Below are 15899 nucleotides of genomic sequence, written 5' to 3'. Positions count from 1 at the left end.
TTTAACGAAAAAGATTTACAACCTTCCATCATCAATATATATTTTACTTCGCTGAATATTTATGCAAAAAAAATGAGAAAGTTGTAGAATTGATGAGTAAAAAATTTACAAAACGGATGCAATAAATCTTCTTGCACTTTTTGTTCATCGTAGAAGAATTTGAAAGAAAATCACATGTAAAAAAACTTTATGGTGTTACAATTCTATGTTTCAAAAGTTAATTGAACAACTTGATTTATTGGATCTTAGAAGATTTAAATGAAGAGTTTAGTAATTCTACATTTAAAATTATTTAATATTTAAAGTTGTTCTAAATGGTATGTTATTTTGAATTCATTAGTGCAAATATCTATCAAAATTGCCCCTTTCAAAATTTAAAGATAGAGAATTTTACTAATAATATTTTGATTAAAAATAATAGATTTTTTTTTATATATTTATGTATTTATGTGAGAATCATGAAGATCAACTACAATGAAGATGAAACAAAATCCTCATATGATAGAAATGAAAGATGAGAGTAAAAAATATATTTAGCAACAAAATCCTTCTATGATAGAAATCAAAGAAGATAATGAAGAGTAGATTCTGCTCTATTGAGATTCGTATGTCTGATATATTTTTTGTTTATGAAAAAAGGTTACAGTAATATAAATATTTAAATTTAAATCAAACAAGATATATTACATGATATTATTTTTGCCCTCAACTCATATGTGATAAAAATTGGATGGTGATTATGGAAAGTGGATTCAACTATTGGTTACTTAAAATATTATCACACACCATAAAAAAAGGAAGGAAAAGAAAGAAAGAAATCAATAAACACAGCATATTTAACAACTTCCTTAATGCAAAGAATGATGTTAATATGTTGTGCATGTAGTGGAACTGCAGTTTGTTTGTTAATTGAGAAATTGTACACGAGCTTGTTTGTTATATCTTCCGACTTTGCTACAAGATATATTAAAATCAAAAACAAATTTACATTAAAGAAAACCATTGAATTGTCAGGATCAGAACAAATTTATAGAAATACTTAAAAGTTGTCCATAAAATGATTCATAGAGTGAAAACACTTTCGGAGAGAGAGAGAGAGTACATGTACCAAATCTAACAACACTTTCACAGAGAAAACATTATAACCTGTCAAATGATATTTTCAGTCACTTATCTAACATCTTACAACAAAGGTTCACAGAGAAGGCAATAGGCAATATGAGAACTCTTCACTGCCCATTATCTTGAAGTGGAGCGTTGGTGTTATGTTGGTGCTTCTCCTCATCATCTTTATTGGATGACTTAACATCCTACGGGTAGAAAAAGTAACAAAATCAATTGGCATTGCAAAAGGGATCTATCAAATGCATGTAAGGAATGTTACCTTTTCGCCGAGACATGGATCAAGATTGGGAGATGCAGCACTGGCAGGCTCCGCGGCAGAAGCAGGAGCAGCATCAGAAGCAGACTTGGCAGCCGCAGCAGATGCGACAGAGGAGGAAGAGGAACGCACAGAAAGTCGCGGAAGACTGGAGGAGGAACGCATAGAGAATCGCGAACGATAATTGTTAATCTTCACACCCTTGATAGATTCTCCAATCTGTTGAGTAACAACAATCACAAACTCTTTTTAGGGTTGTTTCATTTAAAACTATCTAACCTTAGATTCTCATAAAACAATTACCACACTCGGCTCACTTATAGTTTTAAAATAACTACCTGCTTCAGATTAAAAGAACTCGGATACTTTGTTGTGAGGTTAACTTCAGCCGACGGCGAGTTTTGTCGCAAGAAGTCAACCATTCCATCAGGTATGGCAGGTGGTTCGAAACATGTTTCAAATGCCTTTCTTAACTTCGCACCTTCTTTAGGTGACTTGGCAGCAGCTTTCTTTAACATGGCTTCTTTCATTAATACTAATAAAGATCCTTCATAAATTCGTATCAGGTCTATTTTCAATGACTTCAACTTATGCAAAGAACGGAGCTTAACCTCGAATAAATCAGGAACTAAGGAGAGAATCTAATAAACGGGAGTTAATTAGGATCAACTTTGGGCAAGTCATTTGAATTTTAACAATACTAAAAAACCATAAAAAATAATCCTAAGAAACGTAAAAATAAAGTCCGAAAACATAATAGGTACCTGAAGAGCAGTTGAAGTGACGGTCAATGACTCTATATTTGCAAAGTCTAGCAGCCAGCTAAATAAAACCAAAGCATCCTCCTGCGAAGCTGAAAAGTGTACTGATTCGATATTTACTTGTTTAATAGAAGAAAGTCCACTCCCACGTATATTGTGAATATGGTGGCTACCGGCATAGTTAAAGGCACAAAGACTTGGAGCATATAGCTTGATTTTGGCAAAGAGAGATGAATTATTTTGCATATCTAAATTGACAAGTGTCTCGCTTGATATGTTGAGGATTTGTGCATCGATTACCTTACAAGAACGAATGACCAAACTATTCAACTTGGTAAACTCCAAAAAGGGCTCAGCACAACCGCTTTCATCACCGCAAAAGGCAAAATCTTCTAGATCCAAGCTTGTAAGTAAAGGCAAATTCAAAGATTTGGGAAATAATGTTTTCTTAGGATCCCTCCATGTAGGGCCAACTGAAAGCTTAAGAGATGTAAGTGCCCGGCATGAAGAAACACAGCTGAAAATGAGACCAATATCACCATGTAGAGAGATTACTAATTCTTGAAGATGGATGTTATGGAAATAAACATAGTTTAAAAACTTTTTAAGGAGTCGAGGCTCAATATCACCACGACGGCTAATATAAAATGTATGTAGTGCAGTTGAGGGATCACGGAGAGACAAAACCTTAGACATGAATACTGAAAATATCTTCAACGTCCTAAATTGAAATGAATTCAAATTAAGAGTTGGAATACGTTTCCAGAGATGTTTCCATCTGGTGGACAAAACACAAGTTTGAACCGCATGTGGCGTTCTCAAAAATGACAAAATGTGAAGGATAATACATTCTGGTAAGTCACTTAATCTGTCTTTGTGCTGATCCCCATCGACTCTTCTTCTCCCCATACTTGTTTGGATCCTGTCATGATAGAGATGATTAGACAAGCCCATAATTATCTGAAGAAAAAGCAAATGAGCATAGTATTTGGAATAAAGTATTTTGAAGTTAGAGGATAATAATTTAGGGGTAAAATGAAATTCAGTTAGAGAGTGTAAATAAAATACCATGCCATGGTCGATCGTCGATGAGTTGAGACTTATCCAATGAAACGGAACGGAACACTGCAGCACACAGTCACAATTAAACACGATTAGTCAGTACTCGCATCACACCTAAATGCACGAAGTAGAAAATTCATAATCAATCACGAAAACAACAATTGAGATCGAACATGAATATTCATATTTATTAGGGATTAACGGTCATTATGAATTTGTATAAGAATTCTACAACCAAAAAACATTCTCATCATCGTTGAGTTGATCAACCGATAAACAAAAAAATTGAACTATATCACAATCAACAAAAAACATAAACCTCAATCTATTGCAGCATATAAGAGTGTATAAAAAATACGAAATTAAAAATGAAGAATCAAGAATTGAACAAGTGTACGTACATGCGAGAAGCAAGGAAGAATGTTGGTGAGGAATTTTGTGAGTGTGTCAGAGAGAAGTGAGAAGAAGGTGAAGCATAGTTTGAGAGAAGAAGCAGTTTGCGTTTGTGTTTTTAGGAGCGTACCTTTTATATTCACTGAATTCAAAGACAAGCAATATTAAACTGTAGTATTCTTTTTTTCTTAATTCCTGAAATGCCCTTGCGAGGTCTGTGAAGAAACTAGATGTTTGTTCCAACCAACGGCATCGTTTACGATGGATTTTAGAGTAATTTTGGTATTATCTTATGTCAGCATTATTGACCATTTAGACTGAATTAAATGAAACATTCTTTTTTTTTTTTAATAAAGAGCATATAAATATATACGATTCATTGACTATATAATTCTTTTATATATTTTAAAATTAAGGCCTTTTTTAATATATATATATATATATATATATATATATATATATATATATATATATAATATGTAAAAGTTTATAATTTCAATGAGTTATCCTATTATTTTTTAGACGTAATATGTTTTGTATTTTAAGATTAATTTTGAATTTTTTTTATTCTTTAAATTAAAAAAGTATTATATTATTATTTTTATTTAATTAACCACATAAAAACCTACAAGAAAATATTCCTAAATTCGACACTAATAAATAAAAAAGAATAATGTGATCATTTTAAACGATTAATATTTAAAATGATACTTTTTTGACTTAAAGGACTAAAATAAATTCAGAGTTTAAATTTAAAAAAAAAAATTATAATAATGTTTAAAAAATAATAGGCTTAAATGCATTTTTGATTCTCATTATTTCGGCGTATTTTTAATTATCTATCATTGATGATTAAGATATTTTAATATTTAATAATATTTTTAACTAATTTAATAATTTTAATATTTTTTAAATCATTAATAATTAAAATTAATATTTAATTAATTAAAATTTTAAAAAAGTATCCAAGATCTAAAATCCATTTCATCATAAGATAGACACTTTCATTCCAAGTCACTTATTCAATACTTTAGAGTAATTTTGGTATTATCTTATGTCAGCATTATTGACCATTTAGACTGAATTAAATGAGACATTCTTTTTTTTTAATAAAGAGCATATAAATATATTCAATTCATTGACTATATAATTCTTTTATATATTTTAAAATTATATATATATATATATATATATATATATATATATATATATATATATATATATATATATATATATATATATATATATATTAGTAATGTAAAAGTTTATAATTTCAATGAGTTATCCTATTATTTTTTAGACGTAATATGTTTTGTATTTTAAGATTAATTTTGAATTTCTTTTTATTCTTTAAATTAAAAAAGTATTATATTATGAGATTAATTATTATACATTGTCAATGTAAAAAGTTTTACATAATCGATTCATCACCATCACCCGTTTGCATTATTTTATAGGTTTTAAAAATAAAAGTCAAACTTGTTTTAATATCCAATATCTATGATTAACAGATGGTGTAAAATCTTTTTATTTAATTAACGACATAAAAACCTACAAGAAAATATTCCTAAATTTTAAACGATTAATATTCAAAATGATACTTTTTGACTTAAAGAACTAAAATAAACTCAGAGTTTAAATTCAAAAAATAAAATAAAATTTATTTTTTATAATAATGTAGAAAAATTAATAGGTTTAAATGCACTTTTGATTCTCCTTATTTGGACGTATTTTTAATTATCGATCATTGATGACTATGATATTTTAATATTTAATAATATTTTTAAATAATTTAATAATTTGAATAATTTTTTAAATAATTAATAATAAAAATTAATATAATAAATTAAAATTTTAAAAAATATCCAAGACCTAAAATCCATTTCATCATAAAATATGCTTAACTCTACACACTTCTATTTCAACTCACTTATTGAATACACTATATTTGATCCAGCGTTACAAACCCTTCCATACTTTAAAAAAAATAGGGGACTTTGCATAATGGAATACACTATACACTGTATTCTAATTTACCATCATCACCAACACTGTCCTTCGTTATATCATTATGATTCTTCAAAGCATCCCCATTTTGCTGCCGAATTACAGCAAAAGTGTTCACCAATATACCGCGTACAAAATCTAATTGCAGCAAAAGTGTTCTCCAATCTATCACGTAACACAATGGCTAAAAAGCTTCTCCTTCACTAAAAAGATAAAACTTAACGCAACATGAGATGAAAGCCTGCAGAAATAACAGTTCCTTTAATTGAATGACAAAAATAATTTGTTAACACTTGGTGTGTGACTGAAACCATGAGAACTGATTTTGACTTCCATCAAATGTGATTTTAGCAAGACTACATATGTTTCATCGGTATCAAGTAAAATTTATTTTTCCATCAAACCTTGGTTTGACTATGAGTCATATCGTGCTGGACTTAAAAGTTTACACTATTTTTCATCAATCTAGTTTTCAAAATTCAAAGGAAAAACATCCAAACATGAATCATTTCCCTTCAAACTCAATATCAACCAAATTAGTTATTCAAACTCAATTTAATTCAGAATCATGCTGGACAAAGCTCGTCCAAATAAACACTTAATATCCACCATACTAACTCTCTTATCCTTGTTAAAGGCAGTTTAGTAAATACAAATGCACATAGAACAGGAAGCTCCACTTGAAGTACTAATCAGACACATATCACTATAATAAATAGATGGCAAAATATAAGATACAACACTAATAACATCCACTAAGACGTCTATTAAGCACTAGCATTGTGCATGTATATAAGAATGAAAAGATTGCATACCATAATGGTAATTACTTTACCATTGTTAAATTGTAATTCCTTGTGTCGAAGCAGGTTGCTCGACAGAGTAAGGAAGTGTCGAACCACCTAGTTTGTTGAGTTGTGTTAGTGTGTCGAAGTGTCGAAGCATGTTGCTTCACACGAGATTTCGAATTATGCATATTTTAGTAGTGTTACCTATTTTGGGCTTTTATAGTTTTGGGTTTTGGCTTGAGGGTCAAGTTAACCTAAATCTATAAATAGAAGAAGAAACCCTTATTTTTGTAATGAAGTGAATGGAGTTTTCATAACACTTGAAATTCACAGTATTTTGCAGTTGCAAAGTGAATAAGAAGTTTTTCATAGTTTGTGGGCAGAGAGAAACTCTGCAGAATTCTAATTCTTCTTCTCCTTCATCGTTCTTTACACTCTTTCTTTCTCCATTGTTCTTTTCTTTTCATTGCTATTGTGTGGATAATAACAATCTTGTTCATCAAGATTGATTGACATTCTCCATAGATATTGGGATATTTCCAACATCTGGTATTAAGAGTTCCGGTTAATCGATTCGTGGGAAGAAAATCACCATGGCAACGAATCATCCAAACGGGCATTTTCCAACAAATCTTCCGATTCTCAAGAACAACAATTATGAGAATTGGTGCAAGCAGATAAAGGTTGTGTTTTGTTATCAAGATCTTTGAGATCTTGTGAAGGAAGGAGTCGCAACGCTTGCAGAAGACGTGACAGATCAAGAAAATGTTGCACATAAAGAATTAAAGAAAAAAGATTATAAATATCTCTTTATAATCCGTCAATGTGTTGATGCAGATAAATTTGAAAAGGTTAGTGATGCAGAATCGGCGAAAGAAGCAGATGAAATTCTAGAGAAATCGTTTGGAGGCGCGGAGAAGGTGAAAGAGGTGAGGTTACAAACTCACAAAAGAATGCATCAATTGCTTTAGATGGAATATAATGAAAGCATAACCGATTTCTTCACAAGGGTACGAAATTGGTGAATCAAATCAAGGTATGTGGAGAAGTGTTGACATCAAGATCTATTGTTGGAAAGATCTCGAGGTCGTTGGCTCCAAAGTTCGACCACGTGGTAGTAGCCATAGAAGAGTTAAAGATTTATCAAAATTGACAAAGGAATAGCTTCAAGGGATGCTTGAATCTCATGAACAAAGAATGGCCGAAAGAGCTGCAGGAAAGTCGAAGAGTGATATGGTTTTGCAGGCTCAATCAGCAAAAGAAAGAAAAGGCAAAGGAAGTTGGAATGGAAACAAAGGCAGAGGAGGTTACAACAATTCGACTGGTCAAAATCAGCAAGAAAGAAACTGGTCGAATCAGAGAAAACCTTAGAACCAAGGCAACCAAAGAGGTGGTGGTGCAGGCAGAGGAAGAGGTGGTGGTCAAAAGCCAGACAAGAGTCACATTCAGTGTTACAATTGTCAAAGGTATGGTCACTACTCTAGTGATTGTCCAGAAAAGCAGAAGAATCAAGAAACTTATGCAAAGCTGGCAAAACATGAAGAAGAAGAAGAGACGTTGTTGGTGGTTACAACAAGAGAAAAAGAGAGATTCAAGGACCAGTGGTACTTGGACTCAAGATGCTCATCACACATGTCTGGAAGAAAATATTGGTTTGTCAACATAAAACCCTCAATAAAGAACATGGTGAAATTTGCAAATGACAACACTCTAGCAGCTGAAGGTGTTAGTGATGTTCTGATTATGAGGAAAGATGGCAAGGGGTCAGGATAAAAAACTATATACACAATAAATAAATAATTTATATTTTAGATACACAATAAATAAATAATTTAAATTTTTGCTAAAATTTAGAAAAGTCTGATTTTGGACCTTATTTGATTTGAAAAATTCTCTCAAAAAGTGTTCATGATAAAACACTTTTTGTAAATCAGTTTTGAATAATCACAAATGTAATCTCTTTCTTTTAAGTTTCAATCCAATTAGAATCGGTGCTCCCTTCCGCTTGCCACACACCGTCATGTCAAGATCCTTGTGGTATGTCCTTTGACTTATAATTATTTTTCTTAAACCATCACTCGAATTTAGTTAGTTTTGTTTAATTTGTTTTCGTTGGAAGTAAAATTTCATATCACTTTTATTCAAAGTTATAACTCTATCATTTGATATTGAATGTTATTTGATACTTGATTTTTAGGTATTGTTTGTTGTGATTAGTTCTTAAGTAATGATAACATATTTTGATTTTTCATCATAATGTGCTTTACTAATTTGAAATTCATTTGTCATGTGTTGTGATAATTATTTTATTTTAATTTATTTTTGTAATGCAACTTCATTTCATTCGTCATACATCTAACGACCGAAGTATTCTAACGAAACCGAAGAAACGAATTGAGAATTTGAATCAACACGCGAGGTATGAAGTTTTAAACATTATTATGCAAAATATTCAGGTTTATACCTCCTTTTTTAATTGACATATGATATTTAATAATTTCTTTTCTTTATTGGGTCAGATATAATTGCTTTTCAATCATTTCATATTTGTAGTAAAAAAATTATACAGATAAAAAGTTTTCAAAATTCCCGTTTGTCATGTTGAGTATTTAAACATGGTTATGCAAAATATTTACCAAAATTATATAGAAATAAGTTCCATAAATTTGTTTGACATATTATATAAAAAAATTCGTTATTAATAAAAATTAAAAAACAATAATAAAATTTTTTTAACATTTAAAATTATTTATTAAATTATAATTATCAACTCATACAAAATAAAGTTATCATTATCATTTTTTTTAATATTTAATTGATAATAAAATCAATCAATTTTATCTTTATTGAAAAATTGTTACAGTTAATATTATTCTATCAATAATATTATTCTATTAATATTATTCTATCAATACTATTTAAAATTTTCAATAATGAAAAGATAATACAATTTTTACTAATAACCTACCATTTAGATTTTCATTTCTATCTAAATTTTTAAATCTAATTATATCTTCAATTTCTACTAATAAATTATTGTTTTTATTTTTATTTGTATCCTTACTTTTAACATATTTATTGGGGAAAAAACTATTAAAATTTTTATCTTTACATTTATTTTTAATAAATATATATAAACTTCTCTTTTTATGTTTTAATTAAAACATCAATAGTTTTATTTATTTATTTAGTTTCAAATTTCATATACAAAATTTTGTGTTGATATAATCTTTAATAAAAATTAAATTTTATATAATAAATAAAAATTCATAAATAATTCAATTAAACAAATAAAAAGAATTTAAATTAAAATTATGAGGTTAAGAGAATAATATCTAATTGTATTTCTCAATAATTACTTATTTTTTTCACATTTATTTTATATATAGTTATAGACTCTCCCTCCAAAAAAAAATACAGGAATGTGAAACATTGGACTTATACAATATATATATATATATATATATATATATATATATATATATATATATATATATATATATATATATATATATATATATATATATATATATATATATATATATATATATATATATATATATATATATATATATATATATATATATATATATAAATTCATTTTTTATTTTGATAAATTTATATTTATATTTGTTTCAACAATTTAGATATTTCTCCAATTTCTCTAACGAGAAATTTAGTTTCTTTGATCCTTTTAGGATATTTAATAATAAATTAGGTGGTCATAGTGATGAAGTTATGCAAGCATTCATACAAAATAAGATGTATAATCATCCTAAAAATATTTTTTAAGATCATGTTTAGATTGTCAAATTGTTTGCATGTTATATTTTTGTTCATATGTGCTTCTAATTGTTTATAAAATCACAACAATCACTGACAATTATTTGTAATTTGTCCATATGATAATATTGTTTATTGGTTTTGTTTGCTTGGAAATCAATCAAGGAAGTCTGTTAAGGACACACTTTTAAGATAAAATGTCTCTTTTAAAATTTATGTTGAGATTTCTCTATTGTTTAGCTTTATATGTTTAGTAAATATAATTTGATTTTTGTTAATATTTTTTATTTATTAGGGCTATGAGAGGTTATAACATCCTGAGAGGTTATATTATGAATAAAAACCTAATTTTATATTTATCAAGCTAAGTTAGTTGTCTTAAATTTGTTGATATTTCATATGAATTATATATATATATATATATATATATATATATATATATATATATATATATATATATATATATATATATATATATATATATATATATATATATATATATCATATGTTAGATTTATTTATTTATTTAATTTATAGGCACATCAACAAGACAATAATTGGGTTTGTGGTTATTATTTATGAAAAATATATTTGACATTATTCAGACGAGTATATTTCAAGGATTACATGAGGTAATAACAAAATATTTTAATGCTTAATACATAAATCACATCACTTCATATTTTAACATGTTCTTATTTAATTTATTTTATTGTTTGCATTTGTAGATATATGATGATTCGTCATCATATGACAAGGATGTTATTGATAATATCCGAAAACTTTGGGCTCAATTCTTTTTGCAAATAGTTGAAGAATAACATCAACTTGAAGAGAAAGAAACATGATATTCGATAAAAGATGGCGTTTTATAAGAATTAATATTGAATTATTAATTAAAATTGTTTTTTAATATAATTTTGTTTTTGAATTTTGATTTACACTCTTTGGTATAATGACTCAAATTTAGACCAAAATTTGTGAGTTTAATTTTGATCAGTTGAAACAATAATTATAAAATTACAGATCTCATATGTGACATCAACTTGATTTATGACTAAACGATTACGTTATCTATTTTTTCTCATCCACTTTAGAGAATAATATTTGTTGATGGTTCATTTAAAATCAAATCAATACTCGGTGTCATTTATAACGCTAACTTTGGTAAAGAACATGTTTGATACATACATTATTCAAACATTATAAGAAAAGTTTATATACCTAATTAAAGAAAAAAAGCAGGTGTGAAAGGTTGGTTTCTGACCAAATAACTCCAGTAAATTTTCAACACCCAATTTTGAAGAAAATTGATATGATATATATGTTCTACATCTTTTTCTTATGTAAAAATAGGTGTCATAAGTTGGTTTCTAATCAAACTACTCTCCATTAAACTTTAACACCAATTTTTGGAAAAAGTAGGTACGATTTATAAGCGTTTACACCTCTTTGAAGGAGAAAAAAAGTGTCGAATTTTAGTTTTGGCACCAATATATAACACTTATAACACCCGTTTATCATCGATGTTAAATCAATTTACCATACATTTTTTAAAACCGGTGTCAAAATCATACTTACAATACCGGTAGCAATAACACCAAAAAAAATCAGGTATTAAATCTATAAAAAATTGGTGTTAAATTCCTTATTTACACTAGTGAATGTGGTTTTAGAAGAACAACAACCCATAACCAACAAACTTTTCTATGTTTCAATTCATCTCAAAGAATGATGCTTACAATTCTTGAGCAGTTGTATATATGTGTTAGTTTTAGGGTAAAACATAGTAAACGAATCCTTCTATAGTTAAATATGGGTATCATGCCCCTCAGTTATTAGAGAAAACGACGGAGACTTAAATAAAAACTAAAATAAAAAGAAAGATACCACTTTTAAATAAATAAATACAAAAATTTCAATTGTTGGGATTCGAAACATGTATCCTGAATTATTTTATCCATCGGGTATGTACTAAAACTGAGGGAATATATGATATTTTTTTGAAAAAAATAACTTAACGCATCTAAGAATTTTAACTCGATTTTTTGTTGGGTGAGGTGAAAACATTTTCATAAAATGTTATATTTGTAATAGTGTCATCATTCAAAACTGGACTAGTAGTTATAAGGGAGAGAGCCATCAAATCATCATAACCAAGTTTTTTGGTGGTTTGATGCGTCTCCTAGTCTAATATCGAGCCAAAAAGTAATCATTTGTCTCATCTTCAATATTAGGTTGAGTTTCCTCTAAACACTTTTCCTCAGTAGCCTATTGTTATCTTGTTTACTCTGAGTTGTATTAGTAGGCTCCACCACAAAGAATGTTTTACTAGAGATGAGTCCAATTGTCATTTGTTAATATTTTATGGTGTTTTATAAGCTATTTAAGACTCATTGATATAACATATCTACTTACAATTCATTTCCTATGTTCATCTTCCAAACACCACAACTTATAGCCTCTGATACCTCTATGAGCATGCACTTAAAGGCCCTGGGTTCTAACTTGTCTTGTCTTATGCGAGCGTAAGAAACACAACCAAACACTTTAAGTGTGTCAAAGGTAGGAGTATAACCATATCAGGCTAGATACAGATATCGTGGGGCACCGACTACCTCTCAAGGAAGAATGCTCTCCAATGAAGCAAAAATTGAGAAGGACTCGTCTCGACATGACCATCAAGATTAAAGAAGAAGTCCATAAGTAATTGGATATAGGTTTTCTTGCAGCGGCAAATTATCCTCAGTGGGTAGCAAACATCGTACCGGTGCCAAAGAAACACGGTAAAGTACGTATGTGTGTTGATTACCAAGACCTGAATAGGGCAAGCCCTAAAGATGATTTCCTTCTACCTCATATTGATGTGTTGGTGGATAATACGGCCCAATTCTCGGTATTTTCCTTCATGGATGGGTTCTCCGGATACAATCAAATAAAAATGGCGCCCGAGGACATGGAGAAAACCACGCTCATCACCCCTTAGGGCACTTTCTTCTACAAGGTGATGTCGTTCGACTTGAAGAACACTGGTGCAACATACCAACGTGCGATGGTCACTCTCTTTCATGATATGATTCATAAAGAGATTGAAGTATATGTTGACGATATGATCGCGAAATCCCAAATTGAGGAAGATCATTTGGTTCATCTCGAGAAATTGTTTGCACGGTTAAGGTAGTTCAAGCTGAGGCTAAATCCTAATAAATGCACATTTGGGGTAAGATTTGGCAAGTTGCTAGGTTTTATTGTGAGCCAGCGAGGCATTGCAGTTGATCCCGACAAAGTCAAAGCAATATAGAATATACCAGCACCGAGAAATAAGAAAGAGGTTCGTGGATTCCTGGGGCGATTGAACTACATAGCTAGATTTATATCTCACCTCACGGCCACATGCGAGCCGATATTCAAATTACTCCGCAAAGATCAAGCAATCGAATGGAATGATAAATGCCAAAATGAATTTGAAAAGATAAAAGAATACTTACAAGAACCACCGATCTTGATGCCACATGTGCCAGGCAGACCTCTTATCATGTACCTCACAGTTATTGAGGGATCTATGGGGTGTGTTCTAGGACAACATGATGAGGCAGGTAGAAAAGAGCACATAATCTACTACCAGAGTAAAAAGTTCACAGACTGCGAAAGCAGGTACTCATTACTCGAGAAAACGTGTTATGCATTGGCTTGGGCCGCCAAACGCTTGAGACAATATATGATGATGCATACGACTCTCTTGATTTCCAAAATGGACCCTATCAAGTACATATTCAATAAGCAGGCTCTCACAAGAAGAGTTGCTCGGTGGCAGATGGCATTAACAGAGTATGACATCCAATTCGTCACACAAAAATCCATCAAAGGTAGTGTGTTGTCGGAGACCATGCCTTTGACTTTCTGGACGAAGACATCATGTTTGTTAGAGGTTGGGGTGTTCTAGAACCAGAGAGGGGACCTGAACCAGGATCGCGATGGACAGTCATGTTCTATGGTGCCTCTAATGCTCAAGGAAATGGAATAGAGGAAATCATCACCTCCCCAACTGTATTTCATCTCCCTTTCACTGCAAGATTATGTTTCGATTGCACCAACAATATGGAAGAGTACGAAGCATGCATCTTCGGTTTGGAAGTGACTATTGACTTAAAGATCAAAATCTTAGAGGTCTACGTGGGGTATCGACGTAATCGGGCGCATTGAGCCGACTGCCTCAAACGGACATCGCTTCATCCTTGTGGCCATCAACTACTTCACTAAATGGGTGGAGGCAGTCTCGTATGCAAATGTCACAAAGCAAGTGGTGGCTCGCTTCTTGAAGAAGGCAATCATATGTCGGCATGGAATCCCAAATAAGATCATCAAAGACAATGAGTCTAACCTCAACAACAAGATGATGAAAGAATTATGCAAAGATTTCATGATAGAGCATCACAGTTTATCACCGTATCGCCCGAAGATGAATGGGGCAGTTGAGGTAGCCAATAAGAACATAAAAAAGATCGTTTAAAAAATGGTGCAAACGTACAAGGACTGGCATGAAATGCTTCCATTCGCTTTACATGGTGATCGCTCTATTCGCAAGTGCACGAATCGCGTCAGAGTAATATAAAAGAATATCGATCCCACAGAGACCAAATCGTCAATCTATCGATTACTATCGTTACGGTGTTTATCTAAGGCGGTATAAAAGAGGTATTGATGTTGCAAAATAACAGTAAATAAATGAGGTAATAAATACGGTGCAGATAAAGACAGGTTTGAATGTATTTCACGTCAGTTAAACGATGTTTCGATTGTCTAAATAGAACTACTTATGGGGAAATATTTTCTACTCTTGAAAAGAATCCATTTAATAGGAACTGTCACTTTCGCGTATTCAGAACCAAGTTTACCCTTAAATTAAGGCCTTTTATTATCACTTATAAAAGGTGCGCAAAACGCTAAAGTAGTAAACTTATTTTTAAGAAATAAGACTCGTAAACTTAGTTGAAAAGTGATTTTGATTTAGAAAGTTTTACCCAAGGAGTTTCTTGATTTTAAATCTATCAACGTGTCCGAAAAAAGTTTCAAAAATCGTTTTTCCTTAAAGTGATAAAAATTCCTAGTTAACTAAGCCAGAGTGCTTTCTCACTCCTTGAATAGTTTAAACTAACCAAGTTTGTTTTAGAAAACTCAAGTTAAAAATCAAAACAGCCTTTAAAGCATTTCTACAGATTCAATATGTGAAACATCTCTTTAACCGCGATCCGTACATTCTAACCTTCGAAAGATTTAGCAAGACATGGTAATACAAATAAACACAACGATATTGATCATGATGAAAAGTTTTTTTAGAATGTAAGGCGTAAAGAACGAGTAAAGCGTGAAGATAAATTAAATAAAATAAAGCGTAAACAGAAATTAAATAAAGTAAAGCGTGGACATAAATTAAATAAAGTAAAGCGTGGACAGAAATTAAATAAAGTAAAGCATGACAAGTAAAATAAATAAAAGCGACTAAATAAGAACCTGCTCCAAACGGAGGCTTTAAATCTGGTACCAGGAAAATAAACCTTCGACTCTGAAGATAAAGACGACAGCAAATCGAAGTGCTCCAACTCAATCTCACTAAGGTGCGATAACCCCCCGATGTGACGGATTACCGCTTTTACAGATGATAAATATAGTCTTAGTGTTGTAAACTAAGTTGGATGATTTACAAATGAACTAGAACAACCTATT

At 30.3% G+C, this 15899-nt stretch overlaps 1 protein-coding gene across 1 annotated transcript; it reads right to left on the bottom strand.

The window, feature by feature from the left end:
* Positions 1-1007: 1007 nt before the first annotated feature.
* On the bottom strand, positions 1008-3723 carry LOC127105044 (putative F-box/FBD/LRR-repeat protein At1g78760). The gene is made up of 6 exons (XM_051042211.1): positions 3606-3723; positions 3211-3267; positions 2146-3064; positions 1720-2022; positions 1385-1600; positions 1008-1310 (listed from the first exon to the last, which is right to left on the bottom strand). The coding sequence occupies exons 2-6, from the start codon at positions 3216-3218 to the stop codon at positions 1230-1232; spliced, it is 1527 nt and encodes a 508-aa protein (XP_050898168.1). The 5' UTR covers positions 3219-3267; positions 3606-3723; the 3' UTR covers positions 1008-1229.
* Between the last annotated feature and the right edge of the window lie 12176 nt (positions 3724-15899).

The sequence above is a fragment of the Lathyrus oleraceus genome, chromosome 7 (assembly GCF_024323335.1).
Source record: "Lathyrus oleraceus cultivar Zhongwan6 chromosome 7, CAAS_Psat_ZW6_1.0, whole genome shotgun sequence".
Lineage (NCBI taxonomy): Eukaryota > Viridiplantae > Streptophyta > Magnoliopsida > Fabales > Fabaceae > Lathyrus > Lathyrus oleraceus.
The sequence above is the reverse complement of the archived record's forward strand: the minus strand, read 5'-3'. Positions and strand labels throughout refer to the sequence as shown.